A 20,437-nucleotide genomic window follows, 5' to 3' on the forward strand; every position below is an offset into this window, starting at 1 on the left:
AACCTTATGTAACTGAAAAATAACGATTTTACGTGCATTTTAAGTTACTTCATATTATTAAGTACCTATAAAATGTTGAGGATCTTTTAGAAACGATTTAACTTGTTTGACAATTATATTCGTCTGCATTAACAATGGCATGATATTTAAATTTTATTATACAGTTAAATATACGTATATCGACGTTACAACAGAAATGCTCTTAACTTATAAACCTCGGTTAAAATAATTGTGCGTTACTGTATAAGGCGTATCGAAACATTAATTAATAGAGAAGGAATACTTTTATTTTACTGGCAATGTCTCACTTGTTTGTTAACGCTTTAATATAAGCTGGATATTCACTATAACAATCGTCAATCGACCAATAGAAAGAATAAGATGCCTACAAACGCTGTATCATTGCAGTGGAGTCGCTAATAATAACATATTTTATTTTTCATTAATACAGCTTCTTCGTCATATATTCGTGTCGTAAATAATCATTTAATCGTTTAACCTTACAGCTTGAATAAGATTTCGTTATTGGCACTAGAACGTAGATAATAACTTTACACAGTTTTAACAAACAATAAGGAATACTATCTCTCTTCATATTGCACTGAAAGATTCTTGCGGTCGCGCGAGCAGAGACAAATTTTGCGCCACGTCTGATATTTTCGTCGCATGCCAGCTTATACGAGCAAAGATTACGTTTATAAAACCAAATATACAAACTTAAACTGCATACTACTAAAATTCATTGGTTCATGGCTATTCAGTCTTCGTGAGATATTAAACATTAGGTAAATATATATTTATACGTGAAATCGTCGAAAAATGTCATGTTCCATATTCGTTTAACTGAGCTACACGAATGATTGATGCGCGAAAGCTTGCCCGTTATTTACAGTAGAATAAAGAATAGGGGTATTAGACGACAAAGTGCTTTTACGTAACATAAAACGAATACTTATCGAATGTTTGTGATGCTTCTGAGTATTACGAGTTTTAGTGTCTGTACAAGTTATATACACATCCCGTTCTCTGTTAGAGAGAATTATATAAATTGTAATACTTTCCCTTGGATCTGTTACGTTTGAAACTGGGTAACGAGAAACTTCGTCGCTTTGGCAATGTCGTAAGCACACGAGCGCACTTGCTGGAGGCAACGGTCCATGTGCTCCACGTCGCTGGTGCATCTTTGAAGGCCGGAGCATTCCGCTTGAAGCCTGCCCGTGTTGCCGTTCAATTGTCGCAAAGCGGACCTAATGTTCTCCTCGATAGGATTCTACGACAAACGTTATTAGCAATTCTCGTTTCCTTACAATCGTAACTCTAAAAGCTGCGGGTCTTACTTGAGGAAATATAGCGGTGAGCTCCGCAACAGCGACGCGAATTCTCTCGGCGCAAGGCACGAAAGCTTCCCGTTGCTTCGGATCTTGCATGGCCATCCACAATTCTTGAATCCTTCTTGTCACTTGCTCGGTCCTTCGAATCACTTCCTCGCTAGGAGGGAGATTTGGAGCACCGCATTCCCACAGGCTCTGCGTGTTAGTGCGAGACATCGCCTCTGGATCTCGCTTTGTCTACAGTTTACATTCATTCGTGTAATCGACGGATGTGGTCTGCTGTGAGAGTCGCGGACATAAACTAGAGTGTTTCAGCGTTAATACCTGACCAATGGTTGTTGACCACGAGCTTGGCTTACGTAAACCTTCTCTTGTCTCGTACATGGACGCGGGTCGCTGATTACTTCTGGTAAGAGATGTTTTTATGTCAAGCACTGGCTCTAGCTCTGGTTCCTGCTCTCCGCCGACATGACCATTGATAACTCCGTCAGTGGAATCTTTTGCCTACAGTTTTTACACGTCAGATTTCAATTTACAGCGGGACAAACGCGTCAGGTGTGATGAGTTATACCACTCACGTGAAACATTTGTTTTAAGCCGTTGTTCTCATGCGTAAGCTGTTCTACAGTGTTGTGCAAAGTGTGTATCTGGTCTCGAAGATCCCTGACGGTAGATTCGGAGAGGGTTAGTTGCTTTTTCAAGACTTCCACGACTGACGGGAGCCCCTTGGCCAACGGCGCGAAGGCCTCCTGCAATAGTGTCTCGATGTATACGCCGTAAAACATTACTTTTACGGGAAGAGAAAGTGAAAGGTATTATAAGTCACTCTATATGATTGTTACGGAACAAAACAGATAATGTTTGTTATAAATTTTAGTAGAGAATGAAGTGTGAAGAGGTGAGACGATGCAAGTAATTAATTATAGAATAGAATCTTGAAATTCATGTAACTCTGGCAATGGCTGCACATGCACTAACAGACCTGTGCACTCGCCTAATAGCACTGTCTACAGAAGAGCCATGTACTTAGCCGATTCCTTATTCTTCTTTTCGTTACTAGTGCCGGTACCTTTAATACGTTACCACACAATTTTATCTATTCTAGCAAGTAACTTATCACCCATCTCTTCTCCATTAATACATAATTATACTTTACAACATATTTTCGTGTTTGTAAAATGTCTTTATGTCCTACATCAAAATACTTCGATACTCACCTCGTTATCCATTTTGAACTGCGACGTCGCATATTCGGGTATCGTATTGTCTGTCGATGTTAGCGCGTAATCGTCGTCAGAGGCGACGCTATCATACAAAGGTTCATCGTCGGATATTTGGGATCCATACTTTCCCAGTTGCTCTTTACGAAGCATAGAAACAGCTGGATCTAATAATCGATAGATTCGTCGATGTAACAAATGAATTTCTGTGCCGCGATGTGTACGATTCTTTACGCACCTTGCACCGGTGCATTATTCGTAAGCATATGTCTTCTGCGAACCTCGATGAGGAGGTCTATGATAAGCGTTGTAAATTCCTTTGGCGTGAATCTTGCTAGCTTCTGTCTACCTTGATTTCTCGTGGACGACAGTTGTGGATTAACTGGTAGGAAAGGTACTGTACATCTTTCTGGTAAAGATGTAATTGCAAACCAGACTATTAAAAGAACATAAGATTAACAGTGTCAACGTAGTTCATTTGCAAATCTAATAATTCGAATGATCCAGTAAGAAAGTATCTATAGCGTTGTTTTATTGAACGATTTAATTAACTAGCATATTACGTGAATGGTTAAAGTATTATGCGATGCGATGTATTTTATAATAAAATGTACTACAGAATATATTACGCTCTCTATACGAACATCTCTATTCGAAACGACTCGACTATAACTTAAATCCGGGAGCTATTGTGAAAGAAAGTGAAATCTTATGTTTAAACTCACCTCTCCTTAAAAGCGATGCAATAAAAAAAGCATGCATATTAATACAACAGATACACAGCATAGATCGATAAATGTATATGTATGTGGTAGGGCTGGGACTATTCGAATATTTTACAAGTATTCGAATGCTACGAAAACACTTCGAATATTTGAGTATTCGAATACTTAAATATTCGAATAGTATCCGAATACTTGGATATTCGAATTATATTCGCCAAATAATTGAGCAACTGAAGTATTCGAATATTCGAATACCGAAAAATTCGACAAATAGTCGCAGCATTTCTTACGCCTACATGTATACTATCAGAATACATTTCTTAATGCATTTCTTACGCCTACATGTATACTATCAGACTTTGTGTAAAAAATTGCTTTGTAACTCGTACATCCATTGTAAGACAGAACTACGCATTAAACGCAAGAATTATGGATACGACGTAGTATTGTTTCTAGCCGCTAATGTGTTTATTTGCCAGAATGATCGTCTATACGATAGAATGCAATGATTTACTCACTTTCTTCGTTCTCTCGTCGATCTACCTCGTCGTAAACATCCATTGCTAACTCTTCCAGCAAATGATTCGATAGCTGAACAGAAAACAGCTCAAATATCATACTTGTATACCGGCGAGAAGCTTATGCGCTTACCAATTGCAATCTATTTCTCCCTTCTAAACACAGGTCACTTTGTTCCAGCAATAATGTACATTCGGGAATAATTATGTGCTCGTCCAGTCGATGATTCGGTTTACGCGAGCATATGTAATACGTCAATCTGTCTGTCACTTCGTACATGCACTCGATTATGCGCTCGGACAAGTCTATGTGCCCAGCCATTCTAAAACAAGATTTCTATTACTATATTCGAATAATTATAGACGCAACGTACACCGTATAACCGCGTACTTGGCAATTTCAGCAGGCGTCTGCCCACTCGAGTCAATCATGCTGGGATTACCACCGTTAGCTATCAGAAGCTCGAATTGCAAAGCTTGCCCCGCACGAGCAGCTACGTGTAAAGGCGTCGTACCTTTCTCCTACAAATTGACCAATTACACTTTCCATTTCTACGACGAAATTACACATTACCTTTATTCAGAAATACCTTGTAAAAATAATTTGGATTAGCACCTTGCGCTAGCAATCTTAAGGATGTTTCTAAGTTACTTGTGCGAACGCTGCTATGCAGCTGTCTACTTAATTCTTCTTCGCTGCAGCACTCCTCCTTGCTCGGACGCAATATGAACATCAACTGTTGATGTTTCGCCTTAATAAAATCAGCTTTCACTGGACTATAAAGGTCAAGAGTGAAATTATTCATGAAATACTTTCCCTGTACGTTCGGACAGAAATTATACTAACTGCAATGGATCTTTAGCCTGCGGTTTCCTTCTGCTAATCTTCGAATTGCTAGGATCTAAGAGGGAATGTTCCCAAATACTGTTTGCTCCGTTATCATTCAATGTATGCACCATCTACAAAATATCAATCATCATTTCTCCACTCGCGCATTAACTATCATTATCCCTTTCTCTCTTACTAACATTGAGTAAGTTTGTGTGCCAAACACTCTTATGAAGCGACTTGATATGCGATATATGACGGCCAAGGCTGCGATGAATACCGCAACAATCGTCGCATAATAAAATGGCTCTGTTCAACGAAGCCCATCCTGGTTCTAAAAGAGAATCACAAAGTCAGCTTTCGATTGATCTTTACTAGCCAAATGCAAAGCTACTAACACCGTGGCAACATGTTAAATGAATACAAAGTAGAAACAATGTACACCAAACAACACAGGCACATGAAAAAAATTTATGCAATGAAATTCGTGGATTCATTAACATTCCAATAACCTGCACGAGCGTGACAGTGTTCGGCCTACGCACACCATTTAATTCGTATCATGCATACGCGAGGCGGCCTGGTCAGGCCTGATAGAAATGTAAATACATAATCAACATTAACCTTCCCTAAGTAGATCACCCCCATTACTTCGACCGACTGAAAAGCGACTTTTTATCGGCAGCTGATTATGGAATGTGATATGTACTTAAAAAGAACGGCATAACAGAAACGACACATGAAATAAATGATTAAAAGGGAAGAGTGCATTTACCGAGGGCTCCGCAGTCAGCGCATATATCCGTGTTAACTCTATGCTTCGGCCGAGCCATTCTCTTTACCTTTTATCTCGTCAGGCTGCACGATAATCTCGGACTAGTTACAGAACGTTTAAACGGAACAGCATAGTGCGCGGCCTGCTTTAAGAACAACAATACCGCGGGCAAAATTGGGAAACAAGTAGCCTGGCTCTCGATGTCATTATACACTTATTAATAATTCGACCGTGACAGGAGTCATCCCGAGCTAGCTTGAGATGGTTGTTGCACCATTGATCGAGCATCCTAGAAGACACGCAATCACACGATGCACTTTCGCCCGCGATACTTCAACCCGTTGTTGCGCTCTCGCGCTCGCTCCCGCTCGATATGATCGAAAACTAATGGCATTTCACGCTTTCACGGAATATAAATGTATCCCGTGCTAGCAGAAGTAATTAATATCCCCGATTCTGAATAGTAGGTAATAAATGAGACATGCGGTTGAATATTTAATATACAGTAGCATTAGAATTTATGTATATTTATTTGGTAAAAAGCCGCTTATATTACGTTTACACACATGCATATACATTCTACATTACTAAATTAAAGATTTATACACAATTTGTATACACAAGGGAATAAATATTAATTAAAGAAATAATTGATTAAAAAAGAAATTTTCGTTTCTAATTAGACTCTGGTGAGTCAGAATATAAATTATGAAGATCTGTGAGCACTTTATTTGATATATACGACTTATTCACAATGGATTTGTCTAGCTTTCCAGTTGAACATAGAGAGCTCAACTTTTTACCATCTGGAGTTTCTAGAAAGCTCATACTCGACTTTAAGGCCATGTATTCCCTCAGTGATCGTTTCTGTCTGTACTTTTTAATCGTCGGAGTATTCTGTTGGATACAGCCATCCTGAACAGATTTTGTCTGTGCAATGTTATTTTGATTTCCTACTTGTATAAAGCTTTCTTGTATAGCTTCAGAAATGCTTTGTATATTCATTGCCTTGCGGTTTTCTTTGTTGTTTTCGTTATTCTGAAGTAACATGCTCGTGTCTACATAGGCTGTATCATTTACGAGAACTTGCGGAATGTGCAAAACAGATGTTTTCAAATCCTCCGCTAGTTGCTGATTTGAGGTACAAGGTTTTACTTCAACTTCTCTGTCCAGCAGCATCGTATGACGTACTGTCTCCAATACAGAATATTCTTTCCCCATAGATTCCTCGTTATTCGTAGATAGTAATCTTGAGACACACGTTAAGGTCGATTTTATCTTAGACACGTTTTCTTCCGTCGCGGCTAATAAAGCTTTCAAATCACTTTCTAGACGGATAAACTGATCTCTGTTTATATAGATCGCTTCGGATGAACAACACATTACTTTTCTATTGCTTTCTGATTCAATCAGGTTTGTATCTTGCATGTTGTTACATAAAGTTTCTACATGTCTATCTTGGTCTTTTAGTTTTACGGAATTCGTCTTGTCACAATTATCATTTTGATTAGCTACAGATTCCGAAGGTATCAGAGATTTGGTAATAACGCATGGGATATGAGAGCCTTGTGCACGGTTCTCGTCAGTAACACGTGTACTCGTGTGGCTGGAAACTTTACCAGCTTCGCATTTAATAGATGTTTTTATGCATTCAGACTTTGACAAATTCTCTTTCACAGGAGCTTCATTATTTAATTCGACCTCTTTATCTTCCTTTCGAACAATGGTATAACTGTTACTATGCTGTATATCAGCAGGTGCAACTTCTTTTGGTAATTGAGGTATCTTTGATTGCGAACTAGTCTCTTTAGTAGAATTCTGTAGATGTCTATATTTTATAGTATTCGGTGGCAATAACATACTTTTCCTACACATCGGTTCATAAGCATCCTTGCGAAGTGGCTCCTCAACCACAAACTTACTCAATTTGTTTCTATTTTCGTTGTTGTCCTTCGAGGTCTTTAGAGCAATTTCATTGAAATTAAGATTCCTGCGTACGCATCTGTTGAAATATCTATGTCGGTCCTGTGTACCAGCTCCTAATAAAAATAAAATAAACCACTATATGTTAATATAAATAATTCTATACGTCAAAGAACACAACATACTAACCATCTTGCTTGTGGTTTGATTTTACACCAGATAGTTGGCCTACTCTCTCGGGTTGTATTTTCTTCCGCACTGAAACCCATGTTCTGTTCAAGTCCCGTATTCATATAAAACTAGAAAAATGAAAGACAGACAAATACCAACCACTGTCCTTCTGCCTCTGTTTAAAATTTTCAGCCTCTCGAAGTAACTGTGCAATTTTAATTGGTTGATATCTTTCATCTGTAACATACACAGATATTCATTATCATCAAAATCATTTAGGGCTATTGCTTCGCATAGACAAGAAAAAGTTTCCCTTAATCACCTTTTTTATTCGAACTACTCTGAATTAATTTCGGGCAAGTTGAGCACTCCGTCAGTCTTATTGGCTGTGTCCTCTTCGATTTGGATTTACCCTGGCAAAACATTTAAAGTCACGCGAAAAGAATGTTTGCAGGTCATTGACATCTATAAACTTTTAATCGCAACTCACCGTTGAAATAGATTTAGCGAACATTTCCAGTGTTGGTTCGAACACAAATTTATACAACATTAAATTTAAAGCGACTTTATACAATTTTATTACAGCACTCACATTGCAATTTACAATTCAACATTCATTCTGTGTATATCACGCGTTAACGAGTTACATAATACATGACGGCAACTTGAGTTTCACCAACAATCGCGGTGTAAACATAAACAAAAATCAAACGCTAAAGTAGAGCGACGGAGACAAATTCAAATATCCGGCAGTCGGCAGTTAAACGGATGACGGTCATAAAACATGACACAACTAGATAGCGTGCCAAGAGATACATTCCAGTTACATAAAATGGCGTATTTACATGGCGGCTCGCGTAATATAACTCAATAAGAAATTGCCAATTAACGATGGCACGACGTGCGTTTGCTTTGTTTCTTCCTTAGAGCATATATACATGGAGGTCTCATGGCCCATGTCTCCTGTGGATCCAGTTGCCGACCAACATCGTGTGAGAGAGAAAGCATCGTGCGAACTGGTGCGAGAGAGTGAAGTATAGAGGAACAATCGACCGTAATGCACATGCGCCGATTCGTGCGAGAGAGAAAGACATATAAATACGTCCGTAAAACCTGCAACAATATTTTTCCGCACGTTTCGACCATCCATAGATGGTATGAAGTGATCGACGGTTGTCGATGGTCGACCAGGATTTACAAAATAAATATTCGAAGCTTTAAAATGTCAAGTTCTTAAACAACAAAGTCAAATATTTTGCAATTTAATGATGAAAGCATGCACCGCGTATTACTTCAAACCATACCGCTTGCAGTAAATTTCACGATATCGACGCATGCGCATAACGGTCGATTGTTCCTCCATACTTCTCCTGCTCGCACGATGTCTTTCTCTCTCGCACCATGTTGGCGACAGTTTCAAGCTTTCAATTCTAAGGTTCTTTCAAGCAGGCATAGGGCGGTATTTTCAGTCGCTACTTATTCTTAAGCAAATGCTTAAGCATGCGGCATCCTCTACTAATCTAGTAGCTAAATAATAAAGGATGCCGAATGCTTAAGCATTTGCTTAAGAATAAGTAGCGACTATGAATACCGGTCTAGGCGTACGCGTATAGAAGTGTTGCAATCTCCGCTGGGGTGAATCTGTGTGTTATGTGAAGTTAGCTATAGGACATAGGGATATCAAGTTTTGATGTGAGAGCGAAATTCAAAATCCTTTGTAGTGGAAAGATTTATTGTAGGCATGTGGGTTCGAAGCGAGCAGCACATCTGGAAGGGTTTAAGCGAGATCGAAACGGAGGACGAGGAAGAGTTTATTGCCAGGACTCATAAACAATATTAGCAGCTGATATTTGAACTCAGAAGGTGTACGAGAGCCTGAGATTGCATTCAATAACTTTCAAAACTACAATTAAGCCAGGCGAAGATAGTAAATAGCTTAACTTTTCCTTCCGCATCTGAGTGCCAAATTTCGGGAAAGGCCGAAAGTCATAAAGTCATACACTTTGTTCGGGTGACGTTTTCTTGACCCTGAGAGTTGCGCTTACCTTTTAGATGTGTATGTAATGTAAGTAGCCTATGTAAGCTATGTAATCGGAAAGCGTGCCTCGACGCCTCGACCACCAGCCGAGAATGAAGGGAAGCGCGAAGGAAGGGCCAAGGACGGAGAGACGGCTAGAGGACAATCCACTGACGAAACTTGAAGGATGTCATCGTTTTGATTGGACGAAAGGACCTGAGGAGGAACTTCCAAGGATGTCCCGGAGTCAGAGGAGTATTAGCAATACAGTCAACATCGAGCTATCCATTAAAATCCAACCTTAGAAATTATTCAGAAAGTGTTTCATTTCATTTCTCTTCCATCATTGAAATTCCCGCGCAAACTCGTGAGCCCAGTGCTTTAGCGCTCCACGGGCACGGACTTGCCGTCTAATTTAAAATCCCCCACGGAATCGTGCAACAGAAGCAGCGCTAAGCAATTGGTTATCTTTCACGGAGCGAATGTTATGTCCGAGCCGCGAGATGGATTTGCGCAGCTTTCTTATCTACAGTTGGCTATCCCTCGAAGTCACGTCTGCCGGCCATTTTGTTAAATTTATTTCTAAACGTATCCCCTCCAAATTGAAAACAACCGAAGGTCGACGCTGTTCTCGATCTCGATAAAGTATTTTTGGTTAGGTTAATAGCTGTGTAGAAGATATTTTAACAGTAAGTAAATCATCGTGATCGAGCCTGTTCGCATCAATACCGTATCGAGGTAGAGATTGTCCATACACGCGTGGACGAGTGCCGCTTTAGACATAGTTCGTAATGTGTAATTGGATGGAAGGAGGCTTGGCGTAAAGAGAGGCTATGGCTACTACTTTGATCATATGTAAAATAGTGTTGCCCGATCGGTCACCCTTTGTTTTTCGCCGACGATCTATCCGGCATTCCTCTCGCCCGATATCTCCGCGCGAAACAATTTTCTATCCTGAAATGCTCTTTATAACCTCTAAAGTCATAACCTATATAATATAACCTTAGATGTCAACATTTTAAATATTCGTTTGTTGAAAAAGTTCGCCGGATACGTTAACGGAGAATCCGAGGAACGTAACTGACTCGTAGCTCTGCGCACCGAAAATGTATCACTCCCGAGCGAGATTCCTACGTTATATCTACCCGATATTGCATCTTCTTCATAACGATATTAACGTATATTTCGATAAATTGATGTAAATTCTGGCTTTAATTTACCATACATCGTTCAAGGAAAGTCATTGACTCGAACGTACAGAATTTTTAAATAAAAGTAACACTTCCTCTGGTTGCAGAAGTATTATTAAACATAATTGTTTTAATTCATGCTATTCGATCAATTTTTGTTTGCAACCGGGTAAACAATTCTTTTTTATTGCATGCAAAATTACAACGAGCGTGTTAAGTCGGGGGTCGTTGAAATTATAGATTTCAAGAGTAATGTAATTAATTGTATTAATATCTACTTCTCACCTCTGTATAATAAATGTTTCGCATATCCATGGTCTTTATATTGCACATGCGTCGCCTATACGAAAGAATAATTGTTTAAAAAAAAGGTGGAATGGTCTATAAGCATTCTGGTATATCGTTCGATCGTGTTACATGAGATTTTTACATTTTAGTGATTTCAGTGATTAAATAATTTTGCAATAAAACAAAATGGATGTTGCTGGAGATCTAACGTTACAATGGGTGGAGGAGGTCGGGAATGTAATTCACGAAGAAGTAATATGCGGTCTGGAGGCGGAGTTAGTCGCGCCAGAAGAGGAGGTGATAGGAGCCTGCGAGGAAGTAACGGTCGAGGAAACAGTAGAATCTGTTCCCGATGTTATTCCTACGACAGAATCGGAAATATTAATGGTACCGCAGCCTAGCGATATGGAATCCATTTACATAGTGCCACAAGATCAGGGTCACGACTATCTGAATATACAAGTCACAGAAGAAGTAATCACAGACAATTGGGATAGATCTGGTCCCGAAGACGGGTAGGTTTCAAACGGGCTACATTTTTTATGAGAATTCAGTAAGTTCGGTAATTAATTGATTTGTAAATTTAAAGGGTTGAGATACCAGACACAAAAGTGTCTCATGACAACTTGCTTGAATACGACGATATGGAAATACCATTACCAATCGATCAAGATTCTTATACAAATACCAGACCTTATCCGTGCGACTTCTGTAGCAGAAGGTTCAGGAAAAAAGCGAATTTAATGAATCATATGGTGGCGCACCAGACAGATCGCCCGCATGGTTGCAACTTGTGCGGAGCACGTTATGCTCGGAAGTGCGATCTTATGAATCATTTGAAGATTCATGCATATGCGCCGTCTCGAGACGGTCTGGAAGACGATTTAAACGACGACGACTCCCTCGCGCCGGAAGAGGAAGAGTCTACTAAAGGCAGACGTAAGAAAGTTCAATCGAACGCGCCGAGGAAACGCAAAAACAACTCTGCTGTCCCGAAACGCAATATCGAGGATAGTAAAATCGAAATGGGCAAGTACGTCACTAAGTCTTATGATTACGTTGACGAGGATATGCGTCTTTTGGAAGAAGTGACTAGCAGGAATTCTACGCGCAGTGGTAACTATGCAACAAGCTCCAGGTGGAGCGAACAGATATCGTCCGTATCTGCTGAACCTCAAGCACCACGATGGCCTATAACTGACCCAACAAAACCATATGTGTGTCAATACTGTGGCGTTGGCTTTGCGAGGGAGAAGGCGCTTGCATCTCATGCTCGCATACACGGTGGTGACAGCCCGTTCGAGTGTACGTCATGCGGTGACATGTTTTGGGATGTCAACACTTTAAGAGAGCACGTTCGCATGAAACATGGCGGTACCGTACAATCTGATACAGAAGAATACGATAATGATGCTACGTACACGGGTGATGAGAGATTCGGGGAATTCTATTGCAACACTTGCGGTGTTCCTTTTCATCGTTTGGATTTACTTAAACGTCATCAAAAGTAAGAATACCCGATGAAAGTACGCTACTTTCGTTGATCGAAGTTACGAGTAACGAGTAAAATTACATTTTTTTCCAACTTTCTGCAGATTTGCAGGGAAATTGATAACATTATGATATTAATTTTAATGTTGATTACACTAGGATTCATGTCAAGCAAGAAGTTGATATGGTGGAAGGTTCGAGTCAACATCATGTTTGCAATGTTTGCGGAGAATGGTTCGAAGAGGCGTTAGCATTGTTAGCGCATGCTGAACTTCATGCTAGGTATTATTTAGAAAAAGTTTATATAAACGTAGTAGTAGTAGTGTCGGATATCTGTGTTCAGTATTCAGATGTGCTTAAGGCGTTGGTAAAATAACTAACATGCTTTGATCAGATCGCCCAGTCGTCGGTGCTTATTATGTGGCGAGACGTGTCGCGATGACGCCGAAGTCGCAGAACACGTCCGGCAGAATCATGCTGAAGATGCTCCACCAAATACATGTACACTTTGCGGAAAGACGTGTAAAGACAAGCGCAGTTTATTAAAGCACTCATGGGTTCATAATGTTGATAAGACGTTCGGATGTACAAAGTGTGGGAAACGCTTTCACAGCAAAGCTAGATTACGGAGGTATTCGTCGCAAGTGCATCACGCGCGCCTTTAAGATCAGCTTCTTATGATACGTATTATTCTGTTTCAGACACATGGTATCGCATCGTAATAAGATGGTAGCCTGCGACGAGTGTGGAGAAGAATTCCCCGATGGTAGAGCTCTTGTAAGTCACCGCCACTCGCATAATAAAGATTTGGGTGGCCGTTCTTTTCCGTGCAGAGAATGTGGGAAGACATTCGGGAGCCGCAGCTCGCAACAGATTCATATACGTATTCACACTGGAGAAAGACCGTACGGTTGTAGATTTTGTTGGAAAGCATTCGCTGACGGTGGAACATTGCGAAAACACGAACGCATTCATACAGGTGAAAAGCCGTATGGGTGTGCGATCTGTCCACGTGCTTTCAATCAAAGAGTAAGATCCTTCACTATTTAATGTTTCCATTCGAGTGTATTGTACTTTAATGCTTGTCCCTTTTGATTCTCCCAGGTTGTCCTGAGAGAACACGTGCGTGCTCATCATTCAGGGCCTGATCCGAAATGCGTTGGCAGCGTCACCCCGTATCTGTGTAAAGTATGCGGCGATGCGTATTCAACGTCTGAAGAAATAGTCGCTCACATCGTGCAGCACTGTGACGATAATACCGCGCTAAGACGCCAGCCACAAACCGGTCCGCGTAAATACAAAAGGAGACGTAAACTGAAGCCCCATGAAACCAGCACGATGCTGCGTATGAGCGAACAGTACGACATGATGGAAGCCGGCTCCGACTCGGACGATAACACGAAGCGGAAACTCGGCAGAAAGAATAAACAGCATCGGTCGAACGTCGAGGAGGGATATCAGAATGTTCTTAAGAGCTTCGAGAGCTCTTTGCAGAACATAAACTCGATCGTTAGTAATTCAAAGCTGAACCCGGGAAAGTCGAAGCTCTCGAAGAAGAAGCTGAGGAAGGAGGAGAAGAAGAACGAAGCTCAATCTTCGTGCCAACCTGGTAGACCAAAAATGATACACACGCAAAAGACAAGAGTGCCTGTAGAGATCGGTAGCGACGGAGTTAAGAAGGGGCAGAAAACTAAAACCATGGTAACAAGGACTCCTAAAGTGATGCCAAATGAACATAAGTTAGGGATCTTTCCGGGTGGGGAAAGAAATAGACCGAGGACAAAGAACGTTAGTTACCATATTGAAGGGAAGCTTCAACCACCACCCGCAACATTCCCAAAGCCAAAGGACGATATTAAAGCATCGACGCCGATGCATCAACATTCGTTATTGAATATAAAACTAGAAGCCGACGTGGAGAAGACACCGAGTAACAATCACAGGAGTAACAATGGCAATATCCTCGCCATTAACAACGAGAAGATCGAGCCGACGCCCAGGAAAAAGTCGGGCGTCTTGAAGAAGATCAAAAAGCAGAAGCATGGAATTAAGCAAGAGCCAATGGACATTGATCAGGATCATATACAGAACAATAACAACACAGAGAATACGGATTCCGGCAGATTAATGGACCATGCGGTAGATGGGAGTCACTTAGAAGTCGCTTTCGAAGCGAGTGTTACAGCCGAGGAAGAGAAGTACCTCCCGGACGTGGACATGAATAATGCGGGAGACATTGGGAATGTAAAGCTTAGCGTAAAAGTCGAATCGACGCCCCAGCGAATGTTGGCCGTTCACGTGGATGATATTCCAGAAACTATAATACCGGATGCCGTAGAATATACATGTGAGATGTGTTCTGCAGTGTTTTCCAGCCGTGCAGAATTGCTGGTGCATGTTCCAATACACATTTGATTTAATTTGTTCGATGCAATTAAAGGAGGTATGCGAATTTGTTCTATTTTCAGAATATTTGTTTAATCCAGCAATATTTTAACACTGTCAATGAAGGTTTATTTGTTTATTGGAATTGTCATTGTTACTATGCCAAAAACGTCCTCTACTCGTTGCTCTATGAAGTGCACTAGATCTTTGTGTTTAACATATATTTTAAAAGTTGATGCTGTCTTTAGTTTATTGTGTCATTCTAAGGTATGTAGAAACTTTCGAATGTTCTCGTTTTCAATTAACAATATTATTATATCCTTTTTATACTACTCGTGTTTCTAACAATGGAAAAGCAGGGAATACAATATTTGGCTCGAAATTCATATTGAATGATGACACAGTGGGGGAGGTTACAGATATTTTATACGTTTACAGTTTACGAAACCAGTTACCGCGGTCAAAGAGTCACAATCTTAGACCACTCTTCTGCCATCCACAATTTTACCGTGAAAATTAATTAAAGAGATAGAAAAAAAGAACGGAAATAATGGCACTTCGTGTACATAAAATGCCGAGGCATTCTAAACGTTAATACGAGTGTGTTCTGTAATAATATTACTCCTTTATATAAATTAAATTTACTCTGTACATTTGCTTTTAGCTTCTAAGTGATTAGATACGTGAGAACTAATGCATTCGATCATTACGATAGACAATTTTTACACAATATTATTAACTGACTCCAGGTTGTTTCTCGTGAATTAATCTCTTTTTTACTCACAGCAATATTTAAAGGTCAGAGTAGGATGATTGGTAGATGACCGGTAATTTTCTTGATTTCCATTTGAAGAGAAATTGAAATTTTTAAAGGCACTTAAGAATGCGCCAATTTGCCCCGAAATCGTATAACTACGAAGCACACACGTTGCACGCATCGCATAGAAACATTTACAAAAATTAGCTCTCGTTCTGTGAAACGTTTTGTGACTCGAGGAACACGATTACATTGTTACTGTTTCATTAGTATTTATTATGTAATAAAAAATACGCTCATCATTATAGTATACTTTGTTTATATTAACATATCTGAATGGTTCCGATGAAGTTATTACGGGACCGTTTCATTAAATTTGGCATTGTACATGATGGATTGTATGAAATATTATATGTAGAATTTTATGAAGAAGGAAACATTAAAGGCTAAATGTTTTGAAGTCTGAAATTATTTACTTTATGCTTTCGTAAATTATTTATGCACAATCAGATCTGAGTTTTAATTTTATAGAAGAGTCCGAGTTTCTTCATTCGATATATGCATTGCGACTGTCTCAATGTTTATGTTGCATATGGACAATATTATCTCACTAGTACGTGATCCATCAGTTTTGCAAGATTACTTGCAGTGCTCTGATTGCATTACATTTTATATTCAAATAGTACCATTTTGGAACAAACAGAATTATCATAGTCCTGTTTCCGTTAACATAAATTTGTACATTCAGGCTCATAAGAGTTTAAGTTCACTTCTTAAGATCTTGTGTTGCAATTTCATACGAATATTTTACGTGTATACCAACAGGTAGCATTTGAATCTTCTATTCATAGAAATAAATAATGATGGACAGACATCACAGTTTTCCTTCTAATTATAATCGAGAAATTTAATTGTGTTATTTATTATTATACAAAGATGGTATGAATTTTTAGCTTCTTGTACTACTTTGTTTCTTCGTTTATGAAATACCTTGGGAAACGGGTTTTAGCAATAAACACTAATGTGTATTTCGTTTCACAAAATTCGACAGAATCTTCCTAAAAATTATGTTATACAAAATGTTCTCCGGCAAGTGGAGTTTTTACATGAGAGTATTCATGCTTTTTACCACTCTGCTGATATTTTATATTTCGCTTGTTTAACAAAACTGTTTGCATTGAAATGTGTAATGCTTCGAATTGTTTGAAACTCTGCAAAATCGTATGACTGCGTACAGTAATCTTTAAAAAGATTTTAAAAATTACTCGAAACGTTCGTATATATTTTCTTGTACAAAATAATTCGCACAGTTTTACTACATTTAATACATTTAATGCAAAAAGAACAATGTAGATACCTTTGCCGTACCTTTCACAGCTTCAAAGCGATGCATGTATATACATATGTATGTATTCCAAAAGAATATTAATTGTATTTCAATGGCATTATGTGTGGCAATCAATCAAAAACAGTGTGTGCCCTATTTTTGTAGCCAAGAGATATTTTGAATATGAAGAGAATCCTGATACTGTCTGCAGCATTCTGCAAAAATGTATATACATATGTATATTTTATTATTTGATGTTCTTATCCGTGTCTCTTCAGGAATGGCGCATAGTGCCCGTTATTTGTTTGCCTCTGTATTCAAACGGAATCAGTTACAAAAGCATTCAACGAGTAAGCAAAAGAATTGGTAATATTATTACTGAGAAAATTTCCAATGGAAATAACATTATAACTGTGTTCGAGTAACATACAGTATGCGTTTAATAGTTGCATTCATAGGACAGCATCATATTTTGTATGTTATGTACATACTCGAGAAGTGACTACTTCCTTTAGTGATATATGTAATTATATTGATGCTTTTTGAAAAAGAAGAAGAAGAAGAAGCAAAAGTATTTAAGAGCCATTTTGGAAACACTTAGAATGACAGGCTTTGTACAGTTTCAAAATTATGATATAAGGTGTTTAGGAGCAGGGAAAATTATACGACCAATGTAAAGTAACAATTTTTGGGGGTAAAAAAGATATGTAAATATACATTTACATAGGAGATGTTAAAAATTCATATGAAAATTCATATATTATGTATAAATGATTTGTATTTCGGTGTTACACACGGTTACATTCCCGTTTAACGGTAGCTTTAATGTTGTTTAAGCGTGACACAGAAGTTTCGGGAATTCATTTAGTTAACGCGTGCATAGAGCAGCCAGTGCAGGTGGCAGTAATCGCAAAAGTAGCGTAAAACGAAGCGAGACTCGAGGTCGCAGGGTTTGAAAAGTAAACGAGTAGTAAGAACATGTACACAATTTCTTTTTCCAACTGCAAGGAGGTTGATCGCATGTAAGTATCCGTGGCTTCTTTCTATGGATAAGCGAACTAAGCATACTTAGCGTAGCGTACGGTACTGTGTTGCATGATAAAGTTTTAAACAGTTTGAGAAGAACTCCTACATGTATTACTTCAGTTGTGTAAACTAAACTCTAAAGATATGTATAGACTTGTAAGCACTAAATTAGCATCTCTTCGATAGGGCTATATTTGTATCTGTCCGGGATGAAGTAGGTAAAAAAAAAGAAAGAAACTGTACATATTATTATCTTGGATATGGTACGGTGGTTTATTGTTAATCGTAGATGTATTTTTTTTAAATAAATTGTCAGCAATTATAAAAATACAATTAATTATGTCCGCACAAAGTCACGGATAATCAAGGTACATATGGTAACGGCATGTGTACAATTGTAAATATGCATTCAGTCATATATTTCAAAATTTTTGTAAAAGTCTTTCTTCTATCCCACAAAAGAGTTTTAAGAGAAGTTGAGATTATAATTACGCATACATAATATTATATGATAATTTTGTTGAATTGCTCTATCAAGTACTTGATCCCACTTGTTTCTATCTCGGGATGAAAGCTATATGCGAGGTACAAAACTGCGGTAAATGTAAATGAATGGTAGTTGCATATAACTCGACTTTATACTGCGTAAAGTCTTAAAACTTTATATTATTAAAACCAATATTAGTAGTATGATAACAATGTTTTCACCATTCATAAAAATGTGTATAATATTATCTATGTTTACGTTAAGAGCAGATAAATAATTTAAGATACTGTATCTTTGACTAGGGAATAAAATCACAAATACCATAAATCTCTTTCTCGAATCCCATACATATCACAGAGACTATGATTAAGAACGCTCCGGCGATACTGGTCGACGAGGGTTGATCCCCGAAGAAATATATCTGCACGATGTAAGCCAATATGATGTCCAAAGATCTGGTCACCGATACTTTGCCTGCGCCTTCTATTTTCAATGCTTTGGTCACTAACACTTGGCCACACAATCCAGTGAACGCTACTAGCAGAATTCTGCCCCAGGTATACCAGTCGTCTGGTAGTCTCAGGTTCTGCTGGTGCTTCTCTGACAGGACGAAGAAAAAGAATACCGCGGTGACCAGTGCCCACCAAGATAAAGTGAAGATTATTGCTGAGTAATGAATTTCTGAACACTTTCTCATGATGACTATATTCAGAGCTGTGAATAACGTAGCTAGAATAGCAAACACGTATCCTATGATGTTGTACGATTCAGCTCTGTCTATCTGAAAAGACAAATATGTTTCAGGAAATTGTTAGTCCAGGCAGATTACATTACAACTTCATCTCTTTACCTGGAATATGAATGGTGGTTTAGCCACAAACACAACACCAGCAAATAGCGCACACATAACTACCACGCGCAATATTCCACATGGTTCTTTTAGGAAAATGAACGATAGCGCAATAACAATCACTGGAGAACTAAATATGATTGTTGTAGCATCTCCTATGGGTAGCATACGAAAGCTATAATATAATAGCGACAGAGTTGCACCGCCTACTATTCCCTACGAAGGATAGAATAATTTGTTAGGATTAAGTTTCAACTGGAATCGTTTCTACTTCTTATCATGCGAAAGAAACACTGGTATTACTTGTCTTATAGCTTTAACGTACCTGGAAGTGCATAAGTAGTCTTTGACCCTTGGGGCCGTAAAGACTTTTGGAAGCTTTAATCGCTACAACAGCCATAACTAGCATTTGCAGAACAGCTCTGATAGCCAGCAATATCATAGGGTCTACATTCTGGATTGCTTTGACTAGCGACGAGCTGATTGTGAAAAATGTACCTGAGAGAAACGCCAGGAACACTCCGTACCATTTTGTACCCTCTTGATACGTCTCAGCATTGTTAGCGAATTGCTCCGTGTGATGGTACGCTGGATGTATACTGTTATAAGAAGTTGTATTTTCAATGCTGAACTTCATCGTTTAGGTAACTTAACAGCTATACGTTATACGATTTTACTGAACGAAATATTGATGGTACACTACTGTCTACCGTTAGTGCGTCTGCCGTCTGATAGAATTACCATACAGCTTTGCACGTCAAACAGCTTATCGAGGATTAGTGACGGTAGGAAGATTTGGAAAATATAACAGCGACCGGATTAAGATCCGTCCGACTGTAAAACTATAAAACGCTGCCGGCAGTGCACCGAAAATCTAGAAAGAAGACGAAATCTGTTATAAAAAAAGACATAGAAACCTAGGTCACATCAGTCTCGTTCACCGTGGATTATTGTTTTTTAAATTTAATCCTATCCGTGTCAATGTGGCTGGAACAAGAATATATCTTAATAATTATGTAACTGAATACAGATAACTAGAATTCAGATTTCTTGTTAACCGAATTGCATATTGATTCTGTTATATCACTCGTGTAGCTCTCAAAAGTGTTTGAGCAATTTATTTTTCT

At 38.8% G+C, this 20,437-nt stretch overlaps 4 protein-coding genes across 10 annotated transcripts; 1 reads left to right on the plus strand and 3 right to left on the minus strand.

Moving 5' to 3' along the window:
• Positions 1 to 134: 134 nt before the first annotated feature.
• Positions 135 to 5,759, minus strand: Git (ARF GTPase-activating protein GIT1). Of its 4 annotated transcripts, none has more exons than XM_076809559.1 (13): positions 5,399 to 5,759; positions 4,824 to 4,957; positions 4,642 to 4,754; positions 4,385 to 4,571; positions 4,186 to 4,316; positions 3,928 to 4,117; positions 3,795 to 3,867; positions 2,790 to 2,960; positions 2,549 to 2,718; positions 1,910 to 2,080; positions 1,656 to 1,835; positions 1,338 to 1,568; positions 135 to 1,270 (listed from the first exon to the last, which is right to left on the minus strand). In XM_076809559.1, the coding sequence occupies exons 1-13, from the start codon at positions 5,454 to 5,456 to the stop codon at positions 1,073 to 1,075; spliced, it is 2,007 nt and encodes a 668-aa protein (XP_076665674.1). In that variant the 5' UTR covers positions 5,457 to 5,759; the 3' UTR covers positions 135 to 1,072. The 4 variants fall into 4 exon arrangements, with proteins under 4 accessions (XP_076665674.1, XP_076665675.1, XP_076665673.1 ...); XM_076809560.1 differs by having other exon boundaries at positions 2,790 to 2,987; positions 5,466 to 5,758; XM_076809558.1 differs by having other exon boundaries at positions 2,790 to 2,987; positions 5,399 to 5,758.
• Positions 5,760 to 5,909: 150 nt separating this feature from the next.
• Positions 5,910 to 8,308, minus strand: LOC143367594 (uncharacterized). The gene is made up of 5 exons (XM_076809562.1): positions 7,983 to 8,308; positions 7,815 to 7,905; positions 7,652 to 7,729; positions 7,511 to 7,579; positions 5,910 to 7,437 (listed from the first exon to the last, which is right to left on the minus strand). The coding sequence occupies exons 1-5, from the start codon at positions 8,040 to 8,042 to the stop codon at positions 6,074 to 6,076; spliced, it is 1,662 nt and encodes a 553-aa protein (XP_076665677.1). The 5' UTR covers positions 8,043 to 8,308; the 3' UTR covers positions 5,910 to 6,073.
• A 1,730-nt stretch (positions 8,309 to 10,038) lies between these two features.
• On the plus strand, positions 10,039 to 15,769 carry LOC143368549 (uncharacterized). Of its 2 annotated transcripts, XM_076811381.1 has the most exons (7): positions 10,039 to 10,198; positions 11,137 to 11,502; positions 11,577 to 12,494; positions 12,638 to 12,760; positions 12,873 to 13,109; positions 13,180 to 13,507; positions 13,583 to 15,769. In XM_076811381.1, the coding sequence occupies exons 2-7, from the start codon at positions 11,174 to 11,176 to the stop codon at positions 14,891 to 14,893; spliced, it is 3,246 nt and encodes a 1,081-aa protein (XP_076667496.1). In that variant the 5' UTR covers positions 10,039 to 10,198; positions 11,137 to 11,173; the 3' UTR covers positions 14,894 to 15,769. The 2 variants fall into 2 exon arrangements, with proteins under 2 accessions (XP_076667496.1, XP_076667497.1); XM_076811382.1 differs by lacking the exon at positions 12,873 to 13,109.
• A 2,166-nt stretch (positions 15,770 to 17,935) lies between these two features.
• Positions 17,936 to 20,363, minus strand: LOC143368550 (solute carrier family 35 member G1). 3 transcript variants are annotated; one of them, XM_076811384.1, is made up of 4 exons: positions 20,252 to 20,363; positions 19,636 to 20,184; positions 19,311 to 19,526; positions 17,936 to 19,241 (listed from the first exon to the last, which is right to left on the minus strand). In XM_076811384.1, exons 2-4 carry the CDS (start codon positions 19,945 to 19,947, stop codon positions 18,759 to 18,761), a joined length of 1,011 nt encoding a protein of 336 aa, XP_076667499.1. In that variant the 5' UTR covers positions 19,948 to 20,184; positions 20,252 to 20,363; the 3' UTR covers positions 17,936 to 18,758. The 3 variants fall into 3 exon arrangements, with proteins under 3 accessions (XP_076667499.1, XP_076667500.1, XP_076667498.1); XM_076811385.1 differs by having other exon boundaries at positions 19,636 to 19,697; positions 19,809 to 20,363; XM_076811383.1 differs by having other exon boundaries at positions 19,636 to 20,363.
• Between the last annotated feature and the right edge of the window lie 74 nt (positions 20,364 to 20,437).

The sequence above is a fragment of the Andrena cerasifolii genome, chromosome 4 (assembly GCF_050908995.1).
Source record: "Andrena cerasifolii isolate SP2316 chromosome 4, iyAndCera1_principal, whole genome shotgun sequence".
Taxonomy (NCBI): Eukaryota; Metazoa; Arthropoda; class Insecta; order Hymenoptera; family Andrenidae; genus Andrena; species Andrena cerasifolii.